General features: G+C 49.0%; 1 protein-coding gene across 6 annotated transcripts in view; it reads right to left on the bottom strand.

Moving 5' to 3' along the window:
* The window catches only part of RAD54L2 (RAD54 like 2), a 91,695-nt gene that overhangs the window by 9,636 nt on the left and 57,389 nt on the right, over positions 1 to 24,670 (bottom strand). For all 6 annotated transcript variants that reach the window (XM_057486924.1, XM_036878101.2, XM_036878104.2 and 3 more), the window contains 16 exons: positions 22,479 to 22,680; positions 21,433 to 21,572; positions 20,972 to 21,088; positions 20,456 to 20,682; positions 19,484 to 19,666; positions 19,211 to 19,344; positions 17,698 to 17,894; positions 16,328 to 16,670; positions 7,202 to 7,379; positions 5,726 to 5,977; positions 5,375 to 5,493; positions 4,176 to 4,294; positions 2,497 to 2,596; positions 2,113 to 2,318; positions 1,529 to 1,701; positions 886 to 1,082 (listed from right to left, as the gene is read on the bottom strand). In XM_057486924.1, the coding sequence (XP_057342907.1) occupies positions 886 to 1,082; positions 1,529 to 1,701; positions 2,113 to 2,318; positions 2,497 to 2,596; positions 4,176 to 4,294; positions 5,375 to 5,493; positions 5,726 to 5,977; positions 7,202 to 7,379; positions 16,328 to 16,670; positions 17,698 to 17,894; positions 19,211 to 19,344; positions 19,484 to 19,666; positions 20,456 to 20,682; positions 20,972 to 21,088; positions 21,433 to 21,572; positions 22,479 to 22,680 (2,887 nt within the window). The remainder of the gene's footprint in view (positions 1 to 885; positions 1,083 to 1,528; positions 1,702 to 2,112; positions 2,319 to 2,496; positions 2,597 to 4,175; positions 4,295 to 5,374; positions 5,494 to 5,725; positions 5,978 to 7,201; positions 7,380 to 16,327; positions 16,671 to 17,697; positions 17,895 to 19,210; positions 19,345 to 19,483; positions 19,667 to 20,455; positions 20,683 to 20,971; positions 21,089 to 21,432; positions 21,573 to 22,478; positions 22,681 to 24,670) is intronic.

The following is a 24,670-nucleotide window of genomic DNA, read 5'->3' as shown; positions in this document are numbered from 1 at the left end:
GAGGCCGAGACAGGGAACATTCCCAGGTAACAGAATCTTGGAAAACGACAAGAAATAAAGTCTGCAGGCTTTGGAAGAGGGGTGCCTTCTCCCAGAAAGCATGGAAAGTAGCAAGTTCATTTGCCAAATGTTAGAGTGTCACATAAAATCTTACATGGTCGCAGGTCCTTTAGAACCTCATTTGGCAAGTTTTTATTTTTATGTGGACTCTGCATAAGAAAAAACTTTTAAATCTATCCCTCTCAAGAAAAACAATTATCTTTAATTCAAGATCACCAAACATTTTAAAAAAGGAAAACCACTGAATCGGGCAGCTGATCTATCAGGTAAGGGCTGAGGTACTTCGCATTAAAATGAAGAAACAAGAACCTAGGTAACTGTTCCGTGATTCCTCACATCCAGCCTATCTCCACTTAGTGATCGGCTTCTATCCTGTTCATATCCTGGGCAGTTCTAGAAGTTGTACTCAAGACAAAGATTTTTGCTCAGGATCAAGGCACAGCCACAGAATGGAATCCCATTAGGAGCAGGACTCCACGACTGCAGTGAAAGGCCCATGAAGGACCTGGCCTCCACCCGTGAACTTCACCGGCAAGCAAGGGGTAGGCCCAAGGTGCTCTGCCTAGACGTGCTGTGTGGGTCTCAGGCGGCGGCACGCCCCAGAGTCCAGGAGGATCTCCCGAGTCACAGGGCCAGCAGTCTGCTCTTTAGCCAGGGCCACCGGCTGCTGAGCTGCCCCAGCTCCCCACAAAGAGCAGCCCCTGCCAGCTCACAGCAGCCAGAGGACAGCCAAAGTTGCTGGCCCTGCCTTTCCCTAACGGAGCCGGTCAGAAGGCCTGGGCCAGGCCCAGGCGAGACCTCGCCCCTCGCCCCTCAGCAACTCACCAGTTTCTCTGACTGAAGGTGGGGATGCTGGTCAGGCTCTGGTCGCTGGCGGGGTAATACTGCGCATAAGACGGGCGGGTGTATGGGATTGAGGTGCGTTTGTCCTCCTCATAGCTTTTCTTTGCTGCCTTTTTCTCAGCTTTGGTCAGCTTGTGATCCTTCCGGTTAAGGAGCAATGACTCATGCTCAAAAGGCTCCTGGGGACACAGGAGGGCTTTGATTTAATCACCAGTCTTTGTGCCAACATGGCTGATATGCCACGAGTCTTTCTTTGAACTGAGAAGGGGCTGCTGTCCCCAGCACAGCACAGGACAGAGCCAGCGCACCGGCTCACAGCACAGCATGCACCACCCGCGGGTTTGCTTTCTGTCAGTTCAGAAAGTGGGACTCAGCTCTGACCCACCACCAGCTCTGCCTCCGAAGTCTGCCTTCCGTATCATCAGGCTAGGGGAGTTCAGAGGATTAAGACTACATTTCCAGAAATTCCCCCTCTCTTTTTGCTAAGAAAATGAACTTGGGTGGGGGACGGTACATGGGGTGAGGAAAAGAGCCAGCTGGATCAAGTTGCTACAGGAAACTTACAGAAAAGCCCCCTTGGATGGAGACAGCCACCCCAGGGACTGCGTGCATGCCAGGTTCCTACCTTGGTGATGAGGTGAGGGTACTTCAGGCAAGCGAGTTGCAGGACTGGCTCCTTGATCCCCTTCATGTTCAAGGACCCTTGGGGAGCTGGCTCCTTCTCCACAAAGTGCAGCAAGTTCTCCACCTCTTTCCGGGTGAAGTTCAGCACTGGATTGAGATCATCCACCACCCGATCTGGAAGGGAGGAGACAGGCAGTACGTCAGCACACGGCAAAGAAGACAGCAAGAGCAAAGCCACCAAGGTCAGCAGAGAACAGGGCTTGTGGGTGGCCTGTCATTGATATCTAAGGCCAGGCCATCCCACATTGGGAGGTGAGAGACCAGGTCTGAGGCCCTGGTGAAATGGAACTATCCTAAGAGAAAGCTGTATACTCAGCTCAGCTCTTATCATTAAACCTGCCTTCAACAAGTTGAGGTCATTCCCTCTTAAGCAATTATTCCAATCAGAATGAAAAGGGCAGAATGGCTGGCATTCTGTGACTGAAGGCCGCCTGCTAACCCACACCCTGCCCCTCTCCCCACCCCAATACATAAGGATGGTAGCCTGTATAGCTGTGCCTCTTCCAAGCCTGGAAAATGACCCACCTGACATGCCCTGCTTGGAAATCTGACGGTCATAGATCTTCTTTTCGAGCGTGAAATCGGCTACAAGGCGATAGATGTGGCAGGGCTTTTTCTGGCCATAGCGATATACCCGACACACTGCCTGGGCATCATGGCAAGGGTTCCAGGAAGCATCAAACACCACCACTCGGTTTGCACCAATCAAATTCACGCCCAAGCACCCAGCCCTTTAAAACACAAACCAACAATCACAGAGCCTTTAGTTTTAAAGACAGGTTTCAAATCAGTTTCACCCTCTGGAACTCCCACCCCAATGTCACCCTCTTTGTTCTAAGTACAACTCGCTGGAGGATTCTGCTCTCAGATCTCAGCGGCGGGCCTTGGATGAGCCTGGGGCACACTAACCTTGTGGACAGGAGGAACAGCCAGGTGCTGAGGCTGCTGGGGTCATTGAACTGATTGATGAGCCGCTCCCTTTCAAAGGCGGGGGTGCTGCCATCCAGCCCTAGGACAGAGCGGACATGGGAAACAGCAAAATCACAGGCCCTTGTGCTTCAACTACAGCGCTCCAGCTCCACCCTGGACATCGCACAGGTCTACCATGAGACCCAGGCAGCTGTAATTTTAAAATGCCCCCTGGTGACTCTCATGTGCAACAAGAATTGTAAACTGTGCCTCTCCCTTTGGTATCCTGGCTCAGTTCTAAGGCCAAGGTCCCCAGGCCTTAGAGGACATACGAACCACCCTGAATGTGGAAGCCAAGTGAATACCAGTTCAGCCCTGGAAACCTTGCTAAATGCCAGAGGACCAGGGGTTTTGTGCCCTGTTCCTCCACCAGGAATCTGCATTGTTAACAAGCGGCTAGCTAAGAACTTGCTATAAGGGAGCATGAGAGGAACAGATCTGGAGCAGAGGGGTGGGACATACGAACGAAAAGAGGGGCGCTCAAGAGGAGGAACAGTAACATCCAGTTGAGGAGGAGTAAGAGCGGAGGGGCTACGTCTGCCCTCCAGAAAGCATGAAGCTAAGGTAAGAGCTGCCACCTGGAGAACCATGGTGGGAGGCGAGTGACTTTAACTGCACAAGGCCAGAGGCTCTCGGTCAGCTCCTCAACCTACCTCTCCAACCTGAGTTCCTGCAATGTCCAAGCACAGCTCAGCACTGACTCACTGCACAAAGCTACAGTCAACACAGGGCTCCTGGCTGGACCCCAAGCTGGGGGCTCCTTGTGGGCCCCCAACCTCCGTTTCCCCAAACCCTTCCTTTAAGCTAGTGCCTCCCAACAAAGGCAACTTCCCCACATACCACCCACAGCCTCCGTTGTCAGTCCTGGCGGTTACACTGGGTGGACGCTAGTGCCATCTAGTGGGCAGCACACAGCAGTGCCCCCAGTACCCAGAACCACCCCGCGCAAATGCCAGCTCTGTTTGGAAGTAGTTCAAGTCAGCATTTCAACTTCCCCTTAAGGAGCCAACTCATACATTTTTCCCAATCACCATGCCCCCCATGAAGTTTTACACAAACACACCATATGTGTTCATTTACCATGTGCCTACTTGTGCTCCATACTTGTTAAAAACTAAGGTGTTTCTTGCTCCCTCAAGAACCAGTTCTCACCCCCGTAGGGCCCCTCTACCCCCAAGAATGCATGCAGGCTTGTGTTCATCTGCTCTCCCCGCCTAGAGTCTTTGGGCCACACTAGCTCCGCACACTCAGTCCTCTCCTCCTTTGCAAGTCTGGCACAAGTCTTGCTCCTCCAGGAGGCTGTTCCCAGCCGTCCTCCCCATGATGGCTGTCCTCCTCAGGGCCCGTCAGGGCGCTCGGTCAGCAGTCCTCTGTCCTTGCCCTTCGCCATCCCCTCTTGGATGAGGACAGGCCTGGGCCTCCTTCCCTGCACCCCCCTGCCTCAGCCCAGCCCGGACCCGGACCCGGCACAGGGCCTCCCTCCCTGCTCCTTGGCTGATCACAGGCACTGACGGCATTTGATGGAGAAGGAGGGAAGCGGAGACAGAACGGGAGAGAAGGAACGGAGAGCCTGAGGCAGACCTCGCCAAGGCCCAGGAACGACGCGGCAGTGAACTCACGGAAGTAGCTGACGTTTCGAACCCACTTCTGTGCCCCTTGCCCCTCGGCGCCTGGTGGACAGGGCACTTCCCGCTTCCCCAGGAACTCCTCGATGAGAGCCAAGGTGGAAAGGCTCTGGCTGAAAGGGACAACGCTTGGCTCAGAAGCTCCCGGACCCACAGATTTGCTCCCCAAGCAGCCTCTGACGTGGGAGCCCCCAGCCCACTTCCACGGAGGTGACCCCACGAAGACCAGAGCACTTGCCCTAGCTCACAGTGGGAGCAGTCATCACATACATGCTACCAGCATCCCACTCAAGCACTCTCTACCCTATTACTTCCTCAAGTGAAAAATTCTGGTGTTTAGCTCAGTATACAGTAACAAAAGCATCAGTAGTAAAAAACCAACTCTACAGGAACGTACATCAGATCTAATTATAGGCCATAGGCAGTATTACGGGCCTTACTAGGGACTCAGAATCACTTGGCTCCTTCCAAGTTATGCAGAGAGCCAGTCAGTCTCCTCAGAAGTGACCCAGAAAACCAGCAGGACACCGGGCCCTCCAGGTCAGAAGCCTTGCTGTCCCCCGACAGTGTATCACACATGGAGACCCACACTCTGAGGCTGCCAAGCCCGGCTCCTGCCACGTGGCTCTCACCAGAGCCTAGTCTCGTCAGAACAGAGGAGAGATAGCCTACTTCATGTCTGTTTCCTCAATGAGTCAGGACTCGATGGAACTCAAAACTCTGGCCAGGCTGAGAATGTTACTCTAGAACAAATCACGTGACTTACTTTGCCTTACTTACAAAGCTTTAAAAAAAAAAAGGCTGGGGAGGGATGGAAGCGAGTTAGATAAGGGGTCAGCATTTGCAGACCACATATAATCTCTGTTGCATATTATTATTATTTTTTAAACCCTTAAAAAAATATAAAAATAGCTCTCAGGCACTACAAAAACAGGCCACAGGAATGATTTGGCCTGGGCCACAACTGTAAGAATTAGACTACGATCTCCAATGTTAGCCTAGGGTTTTAAGTTCTTCTCTGCAAAGAAAGAAACTCCAAGAAAGAGACAAAATGTAAGAATGTCCTCACAAGGAGCACTGGGTTACAGAGATGGAGAGAGGAAAGGGGGTGGCGCCCCACATGCTCTCGCTCTGCAGGTGCTGCGCCAGCCTTCACCACAGGCCCCACGTCACTCGGGAATTTCTCTTCCTACCTGAACACAAGAATCTTGTCACCAAGCTTCACGCTTTCCTCAATCAGGTGGAAAAGCAATACCATCTTGGGAGAGTTCTCCAAAACTCCAGTTTGGTAATTAGTCAAAAGGTCCTTGGCCTGTAAGAGAGAAATGAGACAGCTTGGAGGAGGTCCATGGCCAGAGCATGGTCCATAGCTAGAAATAGAATCCTCTCGCTCCGAGGCAGCAGCTCACAGGCAACCTTTAGAACCCCCTGAGGAAACCTTGGCGGGACAGCATCCTGTGCCCCACGCCCTCTCCCCACACAGGCACTGCCACCAGCCCTTCTCAGCAGTAGCTTACGGCTTCAGAAGGATGTGCTCGGCTCACCCACTCATACGTGATGATGTTGTTGCCCCGCTCCTGGAAAGGGTTGAAGCCGACTCCTTGTAGGAACTTGCTGTTGGTCGCCTCACCCACGGAGGGGGCCAAGGTGCTGTCATCCCCCTTGCCTCTGGCTCCCAGAGGCGGGCAGCGGGCACTGGCCCCTGCTGAGCCGAGCTCCTCCACATCTAGGTCATGCTCGTTGGCCAGGCTCTCCTTCTGAAGGGCTTCATACAGCACATCAGGGTGATTCCAGATCTGAGGTTTAAGTTGAAGGAGGGAGGCATGGGGCAGAGTACAAGCTCAGGGTGTCCCGATGGGGCTGGAAACATGCACTCACCCCAAACACATGCCTCCCACAGCACACACTATCACCCCAAAATTAAAGCTCCCCCAAACCCCCACAGCCAAAGAGCCTCCACATTCACTTCCACTAACCGACTCTCATCCTCGTAATACGTGAATGGGGTGGTCACCCCAGCGGGCATGCCAGTATATCTGGTACACAGTTCAAAAACCTGTGCCACAAGCCCTGAATTCTGATTCAAGTAAGAGTAAGGATGCGCCTGTCACTGTGAGGGTGCAGTTAGCTGCTGTGTGACACTGTGAGGCCAGACCTGTCTCTCCCTACAGACAGATGCAACTGACTTCAGGTGACCAAGAGGACACTACCTCAGGGACTACTGCTGGCAGGAGGTGAGAATTCCAGGGTCAGGGAGTCGGAGGTGGGGGGCAGTGAGCTGGCACTGCGCATCCTTGTGGACCATGTCTGCGTTAGCTTCCTGGCCCTGGCCTAAGACTGTGGCTAGAAAAGAAATATTCTGAAACCCAGTGTCCCCAAACACAAACCTTCAGCTGATTTACTAAAGCAGCAGTCAGTGGGGAATAATACCCAACAGGTTGGCAGAGGGCTATCAAAGAAACAGGTTGCCCCTGAGGCAACAGAGAGCACAGGGCAAGATCAAAGGCCAGTCAGGGCTCAGCAGCCTGCCCACCAGCCTGACGCTAACTAAACGTCCTGGGCCTTCCTGCCCCAAACCATCTCAAGCATTGCCAGGAGGAAAGGGATCTCAGTCTGATTAAACACAGAATCCAATAAAGGTACCCCTAATTATGTGTCTAAGCTATTTTTTAATCTTGATCATCCTAGCAATCAAAAACTCTGCCCTGTGAGGCTCCTCCATCACCCTTTACCAAGTGAAAACATCGGCGGGAGGAAGTGACTTCTCAGGTTTGGTATGACAGGCTGTGCGGCTGAGCTGCACGAGCACCAGGGGCGCCACTGACATGCAGTCTAGGAGCAGCACCCCGGGTTGTGCAGCCTGCAGCCGGCACGTCCACCCTTGAAGCCCCAGTCCTCCAATGCAGAGAGCCCAGCGGCCCTCCCTTGATTCTCCATTTGTCCAGGCCACCAACAGGAGTAACACCCTGGGACCACGTACATCCTGAGTCTGCAGCTCAGCAATCGAGGTCTCAACACACCTTGCAACACACACAAAATGCCTTGAGGGGGTTCAGCCCCAGCCAGCCGCTGCTACCACAGTCCCGGAAGCGGTCCATGAACTGTGTGTACAAGTCTCGCTGGATCTTGGAGAGCCGCACCAGGATCACATTTTCTTCCTTGGCAGGGAGATGAATCTTCAGCACAGTGTGGCCTCTCCTACAAAGGTAGAGATCAGATTGACAAGGCAGTGTGGCCAGGATCCGTGCAGGATAAAAACAGAACCCGGGAACTCAGAGAAGATGGCGGCGTGAGTAGAGCAGCGGAAATCTCCTCCCAAAACAACATATATCTATGAAAATATAACAAAGACAACCCTTCCTAGAATAAAGACCAGAGGACACAGGACAATATCCAGACCACATCCGCACCGGAGAGAACCCAGCGCCTCGCGAAGGGGGTAAGATACAAGCCCTGGCCCCGCGGGAGCCGAGCGCCCCTCCCCCCAGCTCCCGGCGGGAGAAGAGCAGGCAGAGCGGGAGGGAGACGGAGCCCAGGACTGCCGAACACCCAGCCCCCGCCATCCGGGCCAGAGTGCAGGGCCCTGGATACTGGGAAAACAGGGCAGCAAGAACAGTGAGCAGGCACTGGAGGCTGGGCGACAGAGGGCATAAGAAAAGCGCGCGACCATTTTTTTTTGCTTTTTTGCTGTTTTGTTTTGGCGAGCGCTTTTTGGAAGTCTTAAAGGGATAGGGACCCCAATACTAGGGAAACAGGGCAGCAAGACCGGTGAGCAGAGGCCCGAGGCTGGCACCGGAGAATAAAGAAAAACGAGCGACCACTTTTTTTTTTTAATTTAATTTTTTTTTCTTTTTTTCTTTTTTTTGTGGTCGTTGTTTTCTTTTGGCGAGCGCTTTTTGGAAGTCTTAAAGGGATAGGGACCCCAATACTAGGGAAACAGAGCAGAAAGACCGGTGAGCAGAGGCCTGAGGCTGGCACCGCAGAATAAAGAAAAACGAACGACCACCTTTTTTTTTTTTTTTTAATTAAAAAAATTTTTTTTTCTTTTTTTTTTGGTGGGCGTTGTTTTGTTTTGGCGGGTGCTTTTTGGAAGTCTTAAAGGGGCAGGGCGGGTCACTTAATCCAGAGGTAGGGAATCCGGGATCTCTGGGCACCCTAATCCCTGGGCTGCAGGGAGCAGGGAGGCCCCTTAAGGAGATAAATAGCCTCCCAGCCGCTCCTGCTCCAACGCGACTCCACCATTTTGGAGCAGCTGCCCGAGCCAGGCCACGCCCACAGCAACAGCGGAGATTAACTCCATAGCAGCCGGGCAGGAAGCAGAAGCCCTGTCTGCGTGCAGCACAAGCCACTAGAGGGCGCTGTTCTCCCAGGAGAGGAGGGCCACAAACCAACAAGAAAGGAAGTCCTTCCAGCCATCACTCGTCCCAGTTCTGCAGACTACTCCTATCACCATGAAAAGGCAAAGCTACAGGCAGACAAAGATCACAGAGACAACACCAGAGAAGGAGACAGACCTAACCAGTCTTCCTGAAAAAGAATTCAAAATAAGAATCATAAACATGCTGACAGAGATGCAGAGAAATACGCAAGAGAAATGGGATGAAGTCCGGAAGGAGATCACAGATGCCAGAAAGGAGATCGCAGAAATGAAACAAACTCTGGAAGGGTTTATAAGCAGAATGGATAGAATGCAAGAGGCCATTGATGGAATTGAAATCAGAGAACAGGAACGCATAGAAGCTGACATAGAGAGAGACAAAAGGATCTCCAGGAATGAAACAATATTAAGAGAACTGTGTGACCAATCCAAAAGGAACAATATCCGTATTATAGGGGTCCCAGAAGAAGAAGAGAGAGGAAAAGAGATGGAAAGTATCTTAGAAGAAATAATTGCTGAAAACTTCCCCACACTGGGGGAGGAAGCAATCGAACAGACCACGGAAATACACAGAACCCCCAACAGAAAGGATCCAAGAAGGGCAACACCAAGACACATAATAATTAAAATGGCAAAGATCAAGGACAAGGAAAGAGTGTTAAAGGCAGCTAGAGAGAAAAAGGTCACCTATAAAGGGAAACCCATCAGGCTAACGTCAGATTTCTCAACAGAAACCCTACAGGCCAGAAGAGAATGGCATGATATATTTAATACAATGAAACAGAAGGGCCTTGAACCAAGGATACTGTATCCAGCACGACTATCATTCAAATATGACGGTGGGATTAAACAATTCCCAGACAAACAAAAGCTGAGGGAATTTGCTTTCCACAAACCACCTCTACAGAACATCTTACAGGGACTGCTCTAGATGGGAGCACTCCTAGAAAGAGCACAGCACAAAACACCCAACATATGAAGAATCGAGGAGGAGGAACAAGAAGGGAGAGAAGAAAAGAATCTCCAGACAGTGTATATAACAGCTCAATAAGCGAGCTAAGTTAGGCAGTAAGATACTAAAGAGGCTAACCTTGAACCTTTGGTAACCACGAATTTAAAGCCTGCAATGGCAATAAGTACATATCTTTCAATAGTCACCCTAAATGTTAATGGGTTGAATGCACCAATCAAAAGACACAGAGTAACAGAATGGATAAAAAAGCAAGACCCATCTATATGCTGCTTACAAGAAACTCACCTCAAACCCAAAGACATGTACAGACTAAAAGTCAAGGGATGGAAAAACATATTTCAAGCAAACAACAGTGAGAAGAAAGCAGGGGTTGCAGTACTAATATCAGACAAAATAGACTTCAAAACAAAGAAAGTAACAAGAGATAAAGAAGGACACTACATAATGATAAAGGGCTCAGTCAAACAAGAGGATATAACCATTCTAAATATATATGCACCCAACACAGGAGCACCAGCATATGTGAAACAAATACTAACAGAACTAAAGGGAGATATAGACTGCAATGCATTCATTCTAGGAGACTTCAACACACCACTCACCCCAAAGGATAGATCCACTGGGCAGAAAATAAGTAAGGACACGGAAGCACTGAACAACACAGTAGAGCAGATGGACCTAATAGACATCTATAGAACTCTACATCCAAAAGCAGCGGGATATACATTCTTCTCAAGTGCACACGGAACATTCTCCAGAATAGACCACATACTAGGCCACAAAAAGAGCCTCAGAAAATTCCAAAAGATTGAAATCCTACCAACCAACTTTTCAGACCACAAAAGCATTAAAACTAGAAATAAACTGTACAAAGAAAGCAAAGAGGCTCACAAACACATGGAGGCTTAACAACACGCTCCTAAATAATCAATGGATCAATGACCAAATCAAAATGGAGATCCAGCAATATATGGAAACAAATGACAACAACAACACTAAGCCCCAACTTCTGTGGGACACAGCAAAAGCAGTCTTAAGAGGAAAGTATATAGCAATCCAAGCATATTTAAAAAAGGAAGAGCAATCCCAAATGAATGGTCTAATGTCACAATTATCAAAATTGGAAAAAGAAGAACAGATGAGGCCTAAGGTCAGCAGAAGGAGGGACATAATAAAGATCAGAGAAGAAATAAATAAAATTGAGAAGAATAAAACAATAGCAAAAATCAATGAAACCAAGAGCTGGTTCTTCGAGAAAATAAACAAAATAGATAAGCCTCTAGCCAGACTTATTAAGAAGAAAAGAGAGTCAACACAAATCAACAGTATCAGAAACGAGAAAGGAAAAATCACGACGGACCCCACAGAAATGCAAAGAATTATTGGAGAATACTATGAAAACCTATATGCTAACAAGCTGGGAAACCTAAGAGAAATGGACAACTTCCTAGAAAAATATAACCTTCCAAGATTGACCCAGGAAGAAACAGAAAATCTAAACAGACCAATTACCAGCAATGAAATTGAAGCGGTAATCAAAAAACTACCAAAGAACAAAACCCCCGGGCCAGATGGATTTACCTCGGAATTTTATCAGACATACAGGGAAGACATAATACCCATTCTCCTTAAAGTTTTCCAAAAAATAGAGGAGGAGGGGATACTCCCAAGCTCATTCTATGAAGCTAACATCACCCTAATACCAAAACCAGGCAAAGACCCCACCAAAAAAGAAAACTACAGACCAATATCCCTGATGAACGTAGATGCAAAAATACTCAACAAAATATTAGCAAACCGAATTCAAAAATACATCAAAAGGATCATACACCATGACCAAGTGGGATTCATCCCAGGGATGCAAGGATGGTACAACATTCGAAAGTCCATCAACATCATCCACCACATCAACAAAAAGAAAGACAAAAACCACATGATCATCTCCATAGATGCTGAAAAAGCATTTGACAAAGTTCAACATCCATTCATGTTAAAAACTCTCAGCAAAATGGGAATAGAGGGCAAGTACCTCAACATAATAAAGGCCATCTATGATAAACCCACAGCCAACATTATATTGAACAGCGAGAAGCTGAAAGCATTTCCTCTGAAATTGGGAACTAGACAGGGATGCCCACTCTCTCCACTGTTATTTAACATAGTACTGGAGGTCCTAGCCACGGCAATCAGACAAAACAAAAAAATACAAGGAATCCAGATTGGTAAAGAAGAAGTTAAACTGTCACTATTTGCAGATGACATGATACTGTACATAAAAAACCCTAAAGACTCCACCCCAAAACTACTAGAACTGATATCGGAATACAGCAAAGTTGCAGGATACAAAATCAACACACAGAAATCTGTGGCTTTCCTATATACTAACAATGAACCAACAGAAAGAGAAATCAGGAAAACAACTCCATTCACAATTGCATCAAAAAAAATAAAATACCTAGGAATAAACCTAACCAAAGAAGTGAAAGACTTATACTCTGAAAACTACAAGTCACTCTTAAGAGAAATTAAAGGGGACACTAACAGATGGAAACTCATCCCATGCTCGTGGCTAGGAAGAATTAATATCGTTAAAATGGCCATCCTGCCCAAAGTAATATACAGATTTGATGCAATCCCTACGAAACTACCAGCAACATTCTTCAATGAACTGGAACAAATAATTCAAAAATTCATATGGAAACACCAAAGACCCCGAATAGCCAAAGCAATCCTGAGAAAGAAGAATAAAGTAGGGGGGATCTCACTCCCCAACTTCAAGCTCTACTATAAAGCCATAGTAATCAAGACAATTTGGTACTGGCACAAGAGCAGAGCCACAGACCAATGGAACAGACTAGAGAATCCAGACATTAACCCAGACATATATGGTCAATTAATATTTGATAAAGGAGCCATGGACATACAATGGCGAAATGACAGTCTCTTCAACAGGTGGTGCTGGCAAAACTGGACAGCTACATGTAGGAGAATGAAACTGGACCATTGTCTAACCCCATATACAAAAGTAAACTCAAAATGGATCAAAGACCTGAATGTAAGCCATGAAACCATTAAACTCTTGGAAGAAAACATAGGCGAAAACCTCTTAGACATAAACATGAGTGACCTCTTCTTGAACATATCTCCCCGGGCAAGGAAAACAACAGCAAAAATGAGTAAGTGGGACTATATTAAGCTGAAAAGCTTCTGTACAGCAAAAGACACCATCAATAGAACAAGAAGGATCCCTACAGTATGGGAGAATATATTTGAAAATGACACATCCGATAAAGGCTTGACGTCCAGAATATATAAGGAGCTCACACGCCTCAACAAACAAAAAACAAATAACCCAATTAAAAAATGGGCAGAGGAACTGAACAGACAGTTCTCCAAAAAAGAAATACAGATGGCCAACAGACACATGAAAAGATGCTCCACATCGCTAATTATCAGAGAAATGCAAATTAAAACTATAATGAGGTATCACCTCACACCAGTAAGGATGGCTGCCATCCAAAACACAAACAACAACAAATGTTGGCGAGGCTGTGGAGAAAGGGGAACCCTCCTACACTGCTGGTGGGAATGTAAACTAGTTCAACCATTGTGGAAAGCAGTATGGAGGTATATCAAAATGCTCAAAACAGACTTACCATTTGACCCAGGAATTGCACTCCTAGGAATTTACCCTAAGAACGCAGCAATCAAGTTTGAGAAAGACAGATGCACCCCTATGTTTATTGCAGCACTATTTACAATAGCCAAGAATTGGAAGCAACCTAAATGTCCATCAATAGATGAATGGATAAAGAAGATGTGGTACATATACACAATGGAATACTACTCAGCCATAAGAAAAGGGCAAATCCAATCATTTGCAGCAACATGGATGGAGCTGGAGGGTATTATGCTCAGTGAAACAAGCCAAGCGGAGAAAGAGAAATACCAAATGATTTCACTTATCTGTGGAATATAAGAACAAAGGAAAAACTGAAGGAACAAAACAGCAGCAGAATCACAGAACTCAAGAATGGACTAACAGGTACCAAAGGGAAAGGGACTGGGGAGGATGGGTGGGTAGGGAGGGATAAGGGGGGGAGAAGTAGGGGGGTATTAAGATTAACATACATGGGGGGGTAGGAGAAAAGGGAGGGCTGTACAACACAGAGAAGGCAAGTAGTGATTCTACAACATTTTGCTATGCTGATGGACAGTGACTGTAAAGGGGTTTATAGGGGAGACCTGGTATAGGGGAGAGCCTAGTAAACATAATATTCGTCATGTAAGTGTAGATTAGTGATACCAAAAACAAAGCAAAAAAAAAAGGGCAGTTCCTGTGTGGTAACCTCCAACGAGTTCTACACAAGGGTATAAAGGGCATATAAAAGTGTAGGCAAAGGGTCTGTTTGTGTTTATACAGAGGATCAAAGCCTAATTGGGCTACTCCAAAAATGAACTAAGATACGATATGAAAAAGAACTTCCAACATCTGCACTCTCTGGAAGACTCATGCCAGAAGATGATCATCAAAAAACCCCAACAAAGATCCACGCACTGCTACAGCTGTAGATGCACTCATCCCACCAGTTCCTGGACTTGCCATGGGAATGAGGAAGGAGATATCTAAGCTGGCCTGTGCATACAGTAAAACAACAAATTTGACTGGATCTATACTGTTGGAACTCAACCAAGAATTAGGAGAAGTGCAAATTGTAGCGCTCCAAAGTCTTACAACTACAGACTATTTACTGTTAAAAGAAAACATATGGCATGTGAACAGTCCCCAGGAATGGGTTGTTTTAATTTGTCTGATTTCTCTCAGACTGTTCAAGTTCAGTTGGACAATATCCACCATATCATAGATAAGTTTTCACAAATGCCTAAGGTGCCTTAATGGTTTTCTTGGTTTCACTGGAGATGGCTGGTAATTACAGATATGCTTTGGTTATGTAACTATACTCCTATTATGTTAATGTGTGTGTGCAATTTAAGTAGTAGCTTAAAACCTATATATGCTGAAGTTACTCTACAAGAAGATATGTCAAAGAAATAATCAATCTTCCCATGTTTTCTTCCGCCTGCTACTTCTATAGCTTTTCTTCTTCCTTCCTAATTACAACCCTTAAATAGAATTCGTGCCTCATATCAAATTTACCGAGTATCATAACTCCTCCAAGTGGTAAAGATACCTCAAGACAAATGCTGGGCATAGAAGCCACAGGGCATAAATATGCAAAGAAGTAAAAAGCTAACCTTTTCTAACAATAAGGCTTCCCTCTCACTTACCAACTTAACATTTCCCTGTATGGCCCCGGAAGATGACTGGTTAGCCAGAGACGGGTAAGATTCCTCAAGGGAGGAACAACCTAAGACAGGCACAGTCGCAGGGGGGCCATCAGGTGAGAAATTGGGGATCAACAGAGGTGAGGCTTAGAACCTCACCCCCCCTGTTCTGAGAGAAATCTTCTGCATACGTGGATGTCTTATTGCCCTTGTCTAGCTTGGATTAACACATAGTCTACAGGCACACACCTGATCATCTACATTTGCTCTCTTACAACACTAAACTATGATTTCTACCTTTATCTTGTATCTACCTACCACTTCAGCATTTTATTAAAAATAATAATAATAAAGAGAGAAATGTGGTATCCACATCATAAATCAAGTATAAAAACCAAATGAGTATTCATATTTGAACTGACTGTTTAGAGTTCATAATGCATGAGCAAAACCGAAAGTTTCTGTGATGACTGCCCTTGTACTGTTCACTATGTAACTTATTCATTATGTAAGAATTTGTTCTACATGTAAGAACTTGTTTGTTATGCCTCAGAAGATTGGAGACTGACGAAAATTAGGCTTGGGGTGGATTAATGATTGTGCATTGAGCATTGACTCCCCTATACAGAATTTTATTGTCGTTAACAACCATTTGATCAATAAATATGAGAGATGCCCTCACAAAAAAAAAAAAAAAAAAGGACAGACTTCCAATGGTAAAATAAATAAGTAACCGGGATGTAATGTATAGCGTAAGGAATATAGTCAAGATATTGTAACAGCCTGGTAGGGTGATAGCTGGAACCTAGAATTATGTATATAAATGTTCTACCACTGTGTTGTACACTTGAAACTAATGTAATGTAATACTGTGCGTCAACTACCCTTCAATAAAAAATAATTATTTAAAAAAAAAAAAAAAAAAAAACAGAAGCCGGCATTTCTGCCACACCTCCCTCATAAGGATCTTAACATTCATGGCAGGCTTGCAATAATGAGGACTGGTTCAGCAACCATCAAGAAGAAACTTGAATCCAAAGAGGGAGGGTGACCTGTCCCAGGCCACTGACTGGGTGACAGAGACCAGAAGACTCCAGGCTCTTACCCCAATCCAGGCTGACTCTCTGAGCTTTCTCCACACATGCCATCTTAACAAAGAGGAACAGGGTTTACACTAGCCTAAGCTGCATCTGCTGAGGTCAGAAATGCGAGGCCACACCCCTCAGAACCACCGCCTGGGCCCTTTCACCCAGGTCAGTGGAAAGCTAGCTCTCCCTGCTTCTGTCAGCAAGTAGGGTAGGGATCCCTAGCAACTTCAAAGATTAACTTTGTAAGAGAAGCACTTCTGGGCCAAACTCTCAGAGGACTGAAACAGTGGGTACCCACTACACCCTAGCTATTCAAGAAAAGGAAGTTCTGCTATGGCCCCTCCAGGGGTCCCTCCACAGACACATTTCCCCTTCAGGACTTGGCATTCTCCTTACAGCAGTGGCTCCCAGGCTGGCTCACCTCTGCACAAAGCCCTCGAGGAGGCTGTGCAGGACATGGCTCCGATACCGCATGAGGCGGACATCCTGCGGCGTGCTGTCGATACACTGCCCGTTGAGGATGGGGCGCTCAAACATGTTGCTGAACTCCTGCCGCGTGCCCAGGAAGTCTGGGCGCACAAAGTCCACCATACACCAGTACTCGATGAGGTTGTTCTGCAAGGGGTACCCAGTCAGCACCACCCGGCGGCGGGAGCGGATGCTCTTCAGGGCCTGCGAGGTGCTGGCCTGACAGTTCTTGATGCGATGTCCCTCGTCACAGATCACCACATCAGGGCCAGGGCGGCATAATGCCTTCTCAAACTCTAGGGAGGGAAGAGGACCCCAAGTCAGAGGGTGAGGGTTCTGTTCTTAGTCAACAATATGGAAGTAGGGGTGGCCTCTGGAGGAGAAAAGGCCTGGTGGAAACAGGAAAGCGGGAGCCAGCCGTCATGCTCCTGCACACTTGCTGGGACCCGTGAACCTGGCCTGCTGACTCTTGCAGGAAATACCCCTGGCTCCCCATTTTCTTTCCTTATTTGTGTCCTTTAGGCTAAGAGTAAAACTGCCTGCCTTCCTAGGGCTTAAACCAACAGGGCAGCAAAGAGCATGACCTTTACGGAGCGTCAGGCTGGGATTAAAAATGGTCTGATGAGACCGGCGGGAATGACCCAGACTCGCAGTCGGTTCTCACCACTGTTGGCATCTTGGCACCATCTGAGGCTGGCTGGTGGGAGCTAGCTAAAGGACAGCTCTTCCTGGAGTTACCTGCCAGTCATTGCTAAATGGCAAATGCACCCCAGCTCAACCACAGATGCAAAACTAGAACAGACATAATCTTATAGATGAAGAGACCTTTGAACTGAGACAGCCTCTGAACCCTAAGGACTTCATCCCCCAAATAGGCAAAGACCCCTTTGAGGGGAGCAAAACTGGAACCAGGAGAGGAATGGCTTCCACTAAGAACACTGGGGTAAATTCTTGTTTTGTAAATTCACAGACAGTATTACTACTACTCTGTACATTGTGATTTAAAAACGTGATATTTTCTTAATGCTTCCTAGGACATCTCTGGGCAGTGGGAAAGGAGGCAGCAACTCTCCCAGCTATTCTGTGAGAGCAGCAGGGCAGCCAGCGGGGGCCCCTGAGCCAGTCTGTGGCCTGCCCAGGCCTGCCCAGGATCCCACCGCCTGCGGGGAATGCAGTCCTCTGGGAGCTGCGGGGTCATCCACCCCGTCTTGGGGGCTAAGGTTTCGGGTTCATGACAGCACAAGCCACACCAACAATGGTCTACTGCAGAGGGTCCTCCTTTCCCCGACGCATCCCCAAGTGTGTCCTGGGCAGGCCGCGCACCTCTCCGGAACTCCTGCTGTCGGTCTTCCTCATCCAGATCAATGATGACTGGCTGAGAGCGTTTCTTGCTTTTCTTCGCTCTGCCTGTCGCAAAGGACCTCTTCAGGGTGAGGAGCCTGTACATTTCATACCCCAGCAGCAGCACTCCACCCTCTGACACCCAGTCAGCCATCACTCTGGCACGAGCTGCCATTGTCCTGCAGGAGGGAACAGACAGAAAACAGTATGGCTGCCCTGCTCCCTGGGAAGAATTCCTCATAACCAAAGAGGGGCAGATGTATGTGGAACTTCTTATCGCCAAAGAGTCTGTGTAGCAGCATCAAGGGCTGGACAGCTGCCCAAGGCCTTTCCCAGCATCCTAGAGACACTAATGATACTGAGGATGGACTGGGTTAATCAGCAAAACCAGAAATTCAATGGCACGAGGCAGGCAAAAGTGGCAATCACATGGATGTGCATGCATGACTGCGATTCTGTCTGAGGGGCCATTTCCGGGTATTTCCGTAAGTACAGGCCCTGAAAGCAAAGGCAGGCCCTGCAGCCCATCCACCCAGGCCCTGGGGAACAAAGAGCCAAGGACACGCAGTGAAGGAGAAAGAGCAGCAGAGACCGGATGACACTCAGCAAAGCCCCTCCACGCCTACACAATGAGCCCTGGCTGTACTTCCTCAACTGCACATGGGCTAACAGCCCTCAAGTCCGAGGAAGAAGAGCAGGTGATCAATCACTAAGCACCAAGGCAGCCTCTGCAGAAAACAGTCTCCCTCCCCAGTTATCAATACGAACAGGGGGTAGGGGAGCAGGGACAGCTGGCTTGAACCAAGGAACAGCTTTAGAATTTTGGAAATCAGGTTGAATTTATGGAATGGAAATATAAATAATTTTATTTAAATGTAAAACAAAAAATGGTTTGCACCTTTCAAAGCTTGGAAGTTGTACTGTTAAAGGTCAGCTGTAGATTGGTGCTTAAAAGAAGAGACTGATTACAGCACGGAGAAGACAAGTAGTGACTCTCTAGCATCTTACTACACGGAAAGACAGCGACTGCAATGGGGGCGTGGGGGGGAGGCGTGATAATATGGGTGAATGTTGAAACTACAATGTTGCTCATGTGAAACATCCATAAGATTATATATCAATGATACCTTAATTTAAAAAAGAGAGACTGATGATTAGGTTTCTAAGAAAGAGAAATGTAAAAGGTGAAAAGTTAGAAGGTGGAAAGCTTGTTGAATTTTATTTCTATACACATGGGAAAATGATACCATGCATGCAAATTTTTCAGGACACAAAAGCATGTTCAAACAGAACATAAATAATCTCCCAGGCCACATAACACTGACTTTACTGTGAAAAGCCAGGTAGAGAACAAATGCGGAGCAGTAAGAGAGAAAGACAGGTCAAGAAACCGAAGGAGTCTGAGGACAGAGCACACGCCGAAACAGACCATCTTGGCATTGGGTGTCCAGGAAGAGTGAAAGGACAGGGCAGACACGAGGGGCAGGCCACCTACTTGTGCTCATCATTCAAGATGTGAACTCTGAAGAACCGAGGCTGCACCTCCTCAGGCTTATTGTCAGCTGGAAGGGCTTCCAGAGCTGGGAGCCACATGTTGAACTCTGCCAGCCAATTCTGAAGAGTATTAACCTGTCAGAAAGCCAAGTCCATAAAGAAACTTCAGGAACAAGCTCAGAACTGAGCTCACCAGGCCTTTTACTGCCCAGTAAGGCATTAACCCAGAGCTCTTCAGAGGGGCAACTCAGGTGGGACCTTCCTAAACTCTTACCGGCACAATGGCAAGGACAGTTTTGGCTGGAGTGTGGCGGAAGAGAACATCGATGAAGGAGATCACCTGCAAAGTTTTCCCGAGACCCATGCTGTGCGCCAGGATACAGCCAAAGCCACTACTGGTCTTAAACCTCTCCAGGGACTCCACCAGGTTATCATACAGGAACCGGATCCCGCCAATCTGACAAGGAACAAACGCCGACAAATGTCAGAAGGACTGGCAGAGATCTGGGCTCTGGTTTTACTCACTTCAGAATTAAACAGAAATAAGTGAAGGAGTAGACACTGCACGAGACAGCCAGTGCAGGCGGTTACAGAATTCTCCCTGTGCTCTGCCTGGCTACCGGCTGGGGTGTTCTTGTTGGAGAACAGAGGAAAGCCTTCACCTGGGATAAGGGCCCATCTGGAGCAAGAATCTGCAGTGCCAGAGTCCTGACAGGCTCTTTCACTTGGCATGGGCCTGGCTGCCATTGGCTGCCCCCTCCAGGCAGCACGTTCCATGAGGAGCTCTTCCATTCAGAGCTACAGGGGCTCAGTCTCTGCCTTCACGGGGCTCCCACGGCCTGGCCTGGCCACTGGCCTGGCTGCAGGCTCTGGGCCAACACAAATGCTCCCTCCTCTCAGGAAGTCCCTCAGACTCCTGCCTGTCACACCTCTCCCGGAGTCAAGCTTCCCAATCAGAGCACCACTCTCCAGAGGGCACTGCAATTCATCTTGCAGATCTTCCACAAGGAGTCGCAAGATTAAGCTAGGAGACCCAGTGCCATCTACCTGAGGGCAACCCTGAGGTTGTCCCTTCCTGCTTGTTAGGAAACCTAGAATGGACTCTAGGAAGGAGGATCAGGCCTTCCAACGGCTGCTCGCCGTACCGAACAAGCACTTCCCAGGCTACGGTGTGACACCCACCAGCAGGCAGCCTCCCCAGCGAGGAAGCTGCAGGGAAGGAAGGGGAGCAGCCAGATTCGAGTACCTGATGAGGTTTCACTGCCCGGGCCAGCTGCGGGGCCAGGAAGACGTTCTCCTCCTCCGGGGGGTGGTTCAGGTTGACCAGGACCCGCCCCAGGGCGTCTCGCTGGTTCAAGACGTCGTTCACATGGGTGCCGCCCTTCTCCTCCTCCTCCTCCTCCTCGCTGACCGACTCGCTGCTGTCCACAATGTGCAACGTGTCCTCCTCCCCGGAGCTCAGCTCAATCACCTCTGAGGCGGCCAACAAACGAACAAAAGAAAACCCAGGGAGCAGAGAGAATTCACTGCCCATCCGTAAAGCACAACAGCATGGAAGCAAACTCAGAATCAGTCATTCCTATAAAATCTTTGATTTTTAGTATTTTTCTCTTCTAGATTCAAGTTTAGGTAAAAACTGAGGGTTGCCACAGAGTGGAGGGGAGGCTTGTTGCAGCCAGACCCCAAACCGCATGAGGAACAGCCAGGCTCTCAGGCGGGCGAGGGGCCGGGGGAAGGAGAGGTGCCTCCGGCTCGGCCTTACCGTCCCGACTCCCTTCCTCATCCTCACTGCCGCTGCTGCTGTCCAAACAAATGACTTCCTGGGCCAGGCCCCGAGGGGGCAGCTGGGGACCGTCGCTTGCTCTGAAGACAACTTCCTCTAGGAAAAGAAAGACGGAAGGAGTGTCAAACGCATGTCCCAGGGTGACTCACCGCCCGCCCTCCTTTCTCGTGGGCTCCCCTGGGGAAGAAGCCGAGGGGTCTCGCGCCTCTTTCTCTGTGTACCTCCTGGCACCCACCTGACCACGAGAGGAGGTCCTAATCCCATGGCATGTTAAGTCCCAAAGACACAGGGAGAACATCTAAGTAAGCTCAATCTGAGAAGTACATTTTTATCCATCTTAACCCATTTAAATGCGATCCTTCTGACGGTGGGATCCAAGGAGCTGAAAGCCTCGGAAGGCTTCCTGAGAGGCCTCGCTCCTCGCCCAGGCCCGGGCTCACCGGGAAGGAGCTCCAGGGGCACGGTGGGAATGGGGGCTGCGTAATCCTTCCTCTGCTGCTCCAGGCGCTTCCTTCTTTCCAGCTCCTCCTGCTGCGCTGCTTTCGTAACTGGCTCCAACTGGTCCTCCCGGAGCAGCTTCCTGAACGTGAGGAGGGCAGAACGCACTCAGGCCCCCTGAGCTCCGGGCGACGGAGGGCCGGGAGAGGGGGCCCACCGCTGCTGAGCTCAGAGCCGAGGCGGGAGGAGGGGCCGCATGGCTGCCGCCAGCCCCACCGACGGGGGAGCCTAAAGGCGGCCTCCCGGCTCAGGTGGGTCTGGGCTCACCCAGCCTTCGCGTTATTTACCTCCCGGCGGACACCCCTGCTGACTCATCTCTGCCCACAACAGGCCCAGAGTAAAACAGGGTGATATGTGACTCATGAAGCTGAAAAGCAGTATTGAAAAACAGAGTCACTACATGGGAAAGGAGGACTATGGATGATTCTACATCTGTATTTCCCAATAGAGTAATATTTTTAAGTTGTCATTATGTTTAAAAAAAATAAAAGCCAGGGGCAGGAGGAGAAAAAGATACCACTTATCTCCTTTCAGTATCAAAATCGCTATTTGGTAGAAGGAAGGACAGCTGGGGATTTGGAAAGTTCAGGACGTTCACATCTGCTGATGTCTGAGCTCGAGGCAGAAGCCCTGCTTCAGACCACACAGTCCCTGCCAACCGAAGCTGCGCCCTATGAAGACGAGAACTCAACTTCTTCTATCGCCTCTTGTTTTGAGTCATATGGGGACAAAGGAGGAGAGCCCATCCAGAGCACCCTAGCATGCTCAGGGCCCCCGGAGAGTGGGACGCTGCCAGGGTGCTCGGGCACCAGCCTCAGCCAACCCACACGGTGTGGCAGCCAAGGCCCAGCAGTCCTGAACCTACTAACCAGGCACACACCCTACACTTCTCTCCCTTGGGAAGAGGACTCTCCTGCACAAACCCATCTGAAGAATGCAGGAAATACCTCTACTCGCCCCTTCCCCTCCCGCCCGGAGCATAGCTCACCGTATGTTCCTTCTCATGTGGGACGGCTTCTGAGCTCTCTTCTTTTTGGGGTCCTCGGAGGCAAGGCTCTTGCCTGGGTGACACCTGAGCTGCTCCGAAGGCTCAGACTGAGATGAGGTAGTTGAAGGGCACCGCGGTGGTGGCGGCCCATCGTCCCCTGGCTGGGCACACGCAGTGCCACACATGTCTTCCAAGGAGGGGTCTGGAAAGAGGGAAAACCTTCATGAGCAAATGGGTTTGATGCCACACAGAGCAGGGTTCAAATCTCAACTCAGCAACTTATTAGCTGGGGATCCAAGGCCAGTTGCTTACACCTCTCAGGGTGTCACTGGACTTACCTGTAAAATGAGAAGAGTCATGCTCTCTGCAGAGCTGTTCTGAGCACTAAACAGTGTGCCTGCCTAGAACCAAGCCTGCGAATGGCAGCAGCACCCCTGCTGTAATCAGGCACTATGATCAGAGGGGGGAAGTGTCCCAGCCTCAGGCTGCTCAGAAAGGGACTGCTGGGCCCCGAGTACAGGTCACACTCACTTGGCGACTCTGACCAAGTCCCACCTGCCAACAGGAAGAATGTCTGTTGGTGTCCAAGGTGCTCATCACTCAATTCACTCACCATCTGAGGAGGGCTCAAACCTGGCCAGCACCATCCTAGACACTTGAAGGGATATTTGTGATGCCTTCTTTTGAAGGAGTTTTTTTCCTAGACATCAGGCGAAGTGCGCTAACCACCACAGGAGGGGCAGGCCCACTGACTCAAAGAACCTATAAGACATCATTTTTCCACCAGAGACAATTAGCTAAACCAAGAATAACTGTGTTTGGATCATGAGAATATGAAAGACACTGCTTTGTGAGATGATCCACAAGGAACTAACATGTGTGAGGCCCTGGAAGATGAGCACATTGTCTACAGGTATCGCCCTGGGGGCAGGGGGAAAGGGAAGAAAATCCTGGCAGAGGGACTGTATCTGTGGCATCAAAACCCAGCAAGGCCTGGGCATGGGGCGGGAGTGTCCATGGGCCCATCCCTCCCCCTCAGCCAGCTCGGTGGATGGGCAGGCTCTGCCAGCCCGTGGACCACAAGCCCATCCCCAGACCACCGGAGCCCCCCAGACACAAGCACCACGCTACCAAAAGGTCTTTCCCAAAGGAAGAGGAATTCTAACCTAGAATGTAAACACTGTGGCCGCCGCGCTCTCATCAGTGCCACGTGGCTCTCAGGCAGGAAGGACTCTGCAAGTTTGGTTTTTTGGTGGGATTACGTATGTTTGCTTTTAACTAAAATTTAACCCTTATTTGACTTTCACCAGTTATCCATAATGTCTCTTTTCTGTCACAGGACCCCATCCGGGACACCACACTGCCCTGAGCTGCCGTGTCTCCTTGTCTCCCCTGGACTGGCCACTTTCTCAGTCTCTGCTTGCCCTTCCTGACCTGAACCCTTTTTTACGCGTGCTGGTCAAGAGTTGTGTAGGCTGTCCCTCCATCTGGGTGTGTCTGGTGCTTCCTCGTCCTTATAGGGTCCCGGTTTTGTGGGAAGACCACCACAGAGATGAAGCGCTGTACTCGGCACACCTTCCTGGGACACATGGCATCAGCACGGCTTATCAGTGGGGATGTTAACCTGGAGCACTTGCTTAAGGTGGTGTCTGCTAGATTTCTCTGCTACAACATTACTATTTTTCCCTTTCCATATTTTATTCGTTAGAAGGAAATCCTAAGCCCAGCCCACATTCAGGGGAAGAGAATTAAGCTCCATTTCCTGGAGGAGGGGCATCAAAGAATCTCTGGATATAATGTTAAAACCACGTACAAACACACATTGGGCAGGGGCCTCTGAGGCTTTGCAGATGCAAATCTCCTGGTCCCTCAAAGTCTCACCACTGATTTTCACAGCCAGCAGCAGGTCTTATGGAGCCATTGCTACTGTGGTGTTCTCATGGTGGTTTCCTGGGTCCCTCTTTGCGTCTACATTTATTGTTTGGAATTTTTCTGTGAGGGAGATTTATCCCTTCTCCCTCGTTTATATATTCAACATTTTAAAAAATCAGTACAGACTCAAGCATTGCAGGGGTAACAAGCATCCAGCCCTGTGGGCTGGGCAAAGGGAACAGGTTGGCATCAATCCCAGTAAGTGAGCCAGTTAGCCTAGGTCCCAAGTGGACAGAAAGCCATGCTACGGGCCACCGTCC

Source organism: Manis pentadactyla, chromosome 1, assembly GCF_030020395.1.
Source record: "Manis pentadactyla isolate mManPen7 chromosome 1, mManPen7.hap1, whole genome shotgun sequence".
NCBI lineage: Eukaryota > Metazoa > Chordata > Mammalia > Pholidota > Manidae > Manis > Manis pentadactyla.
This window is presented reverse-complemented; position numbering and strand designations above follow the sequence as displayed.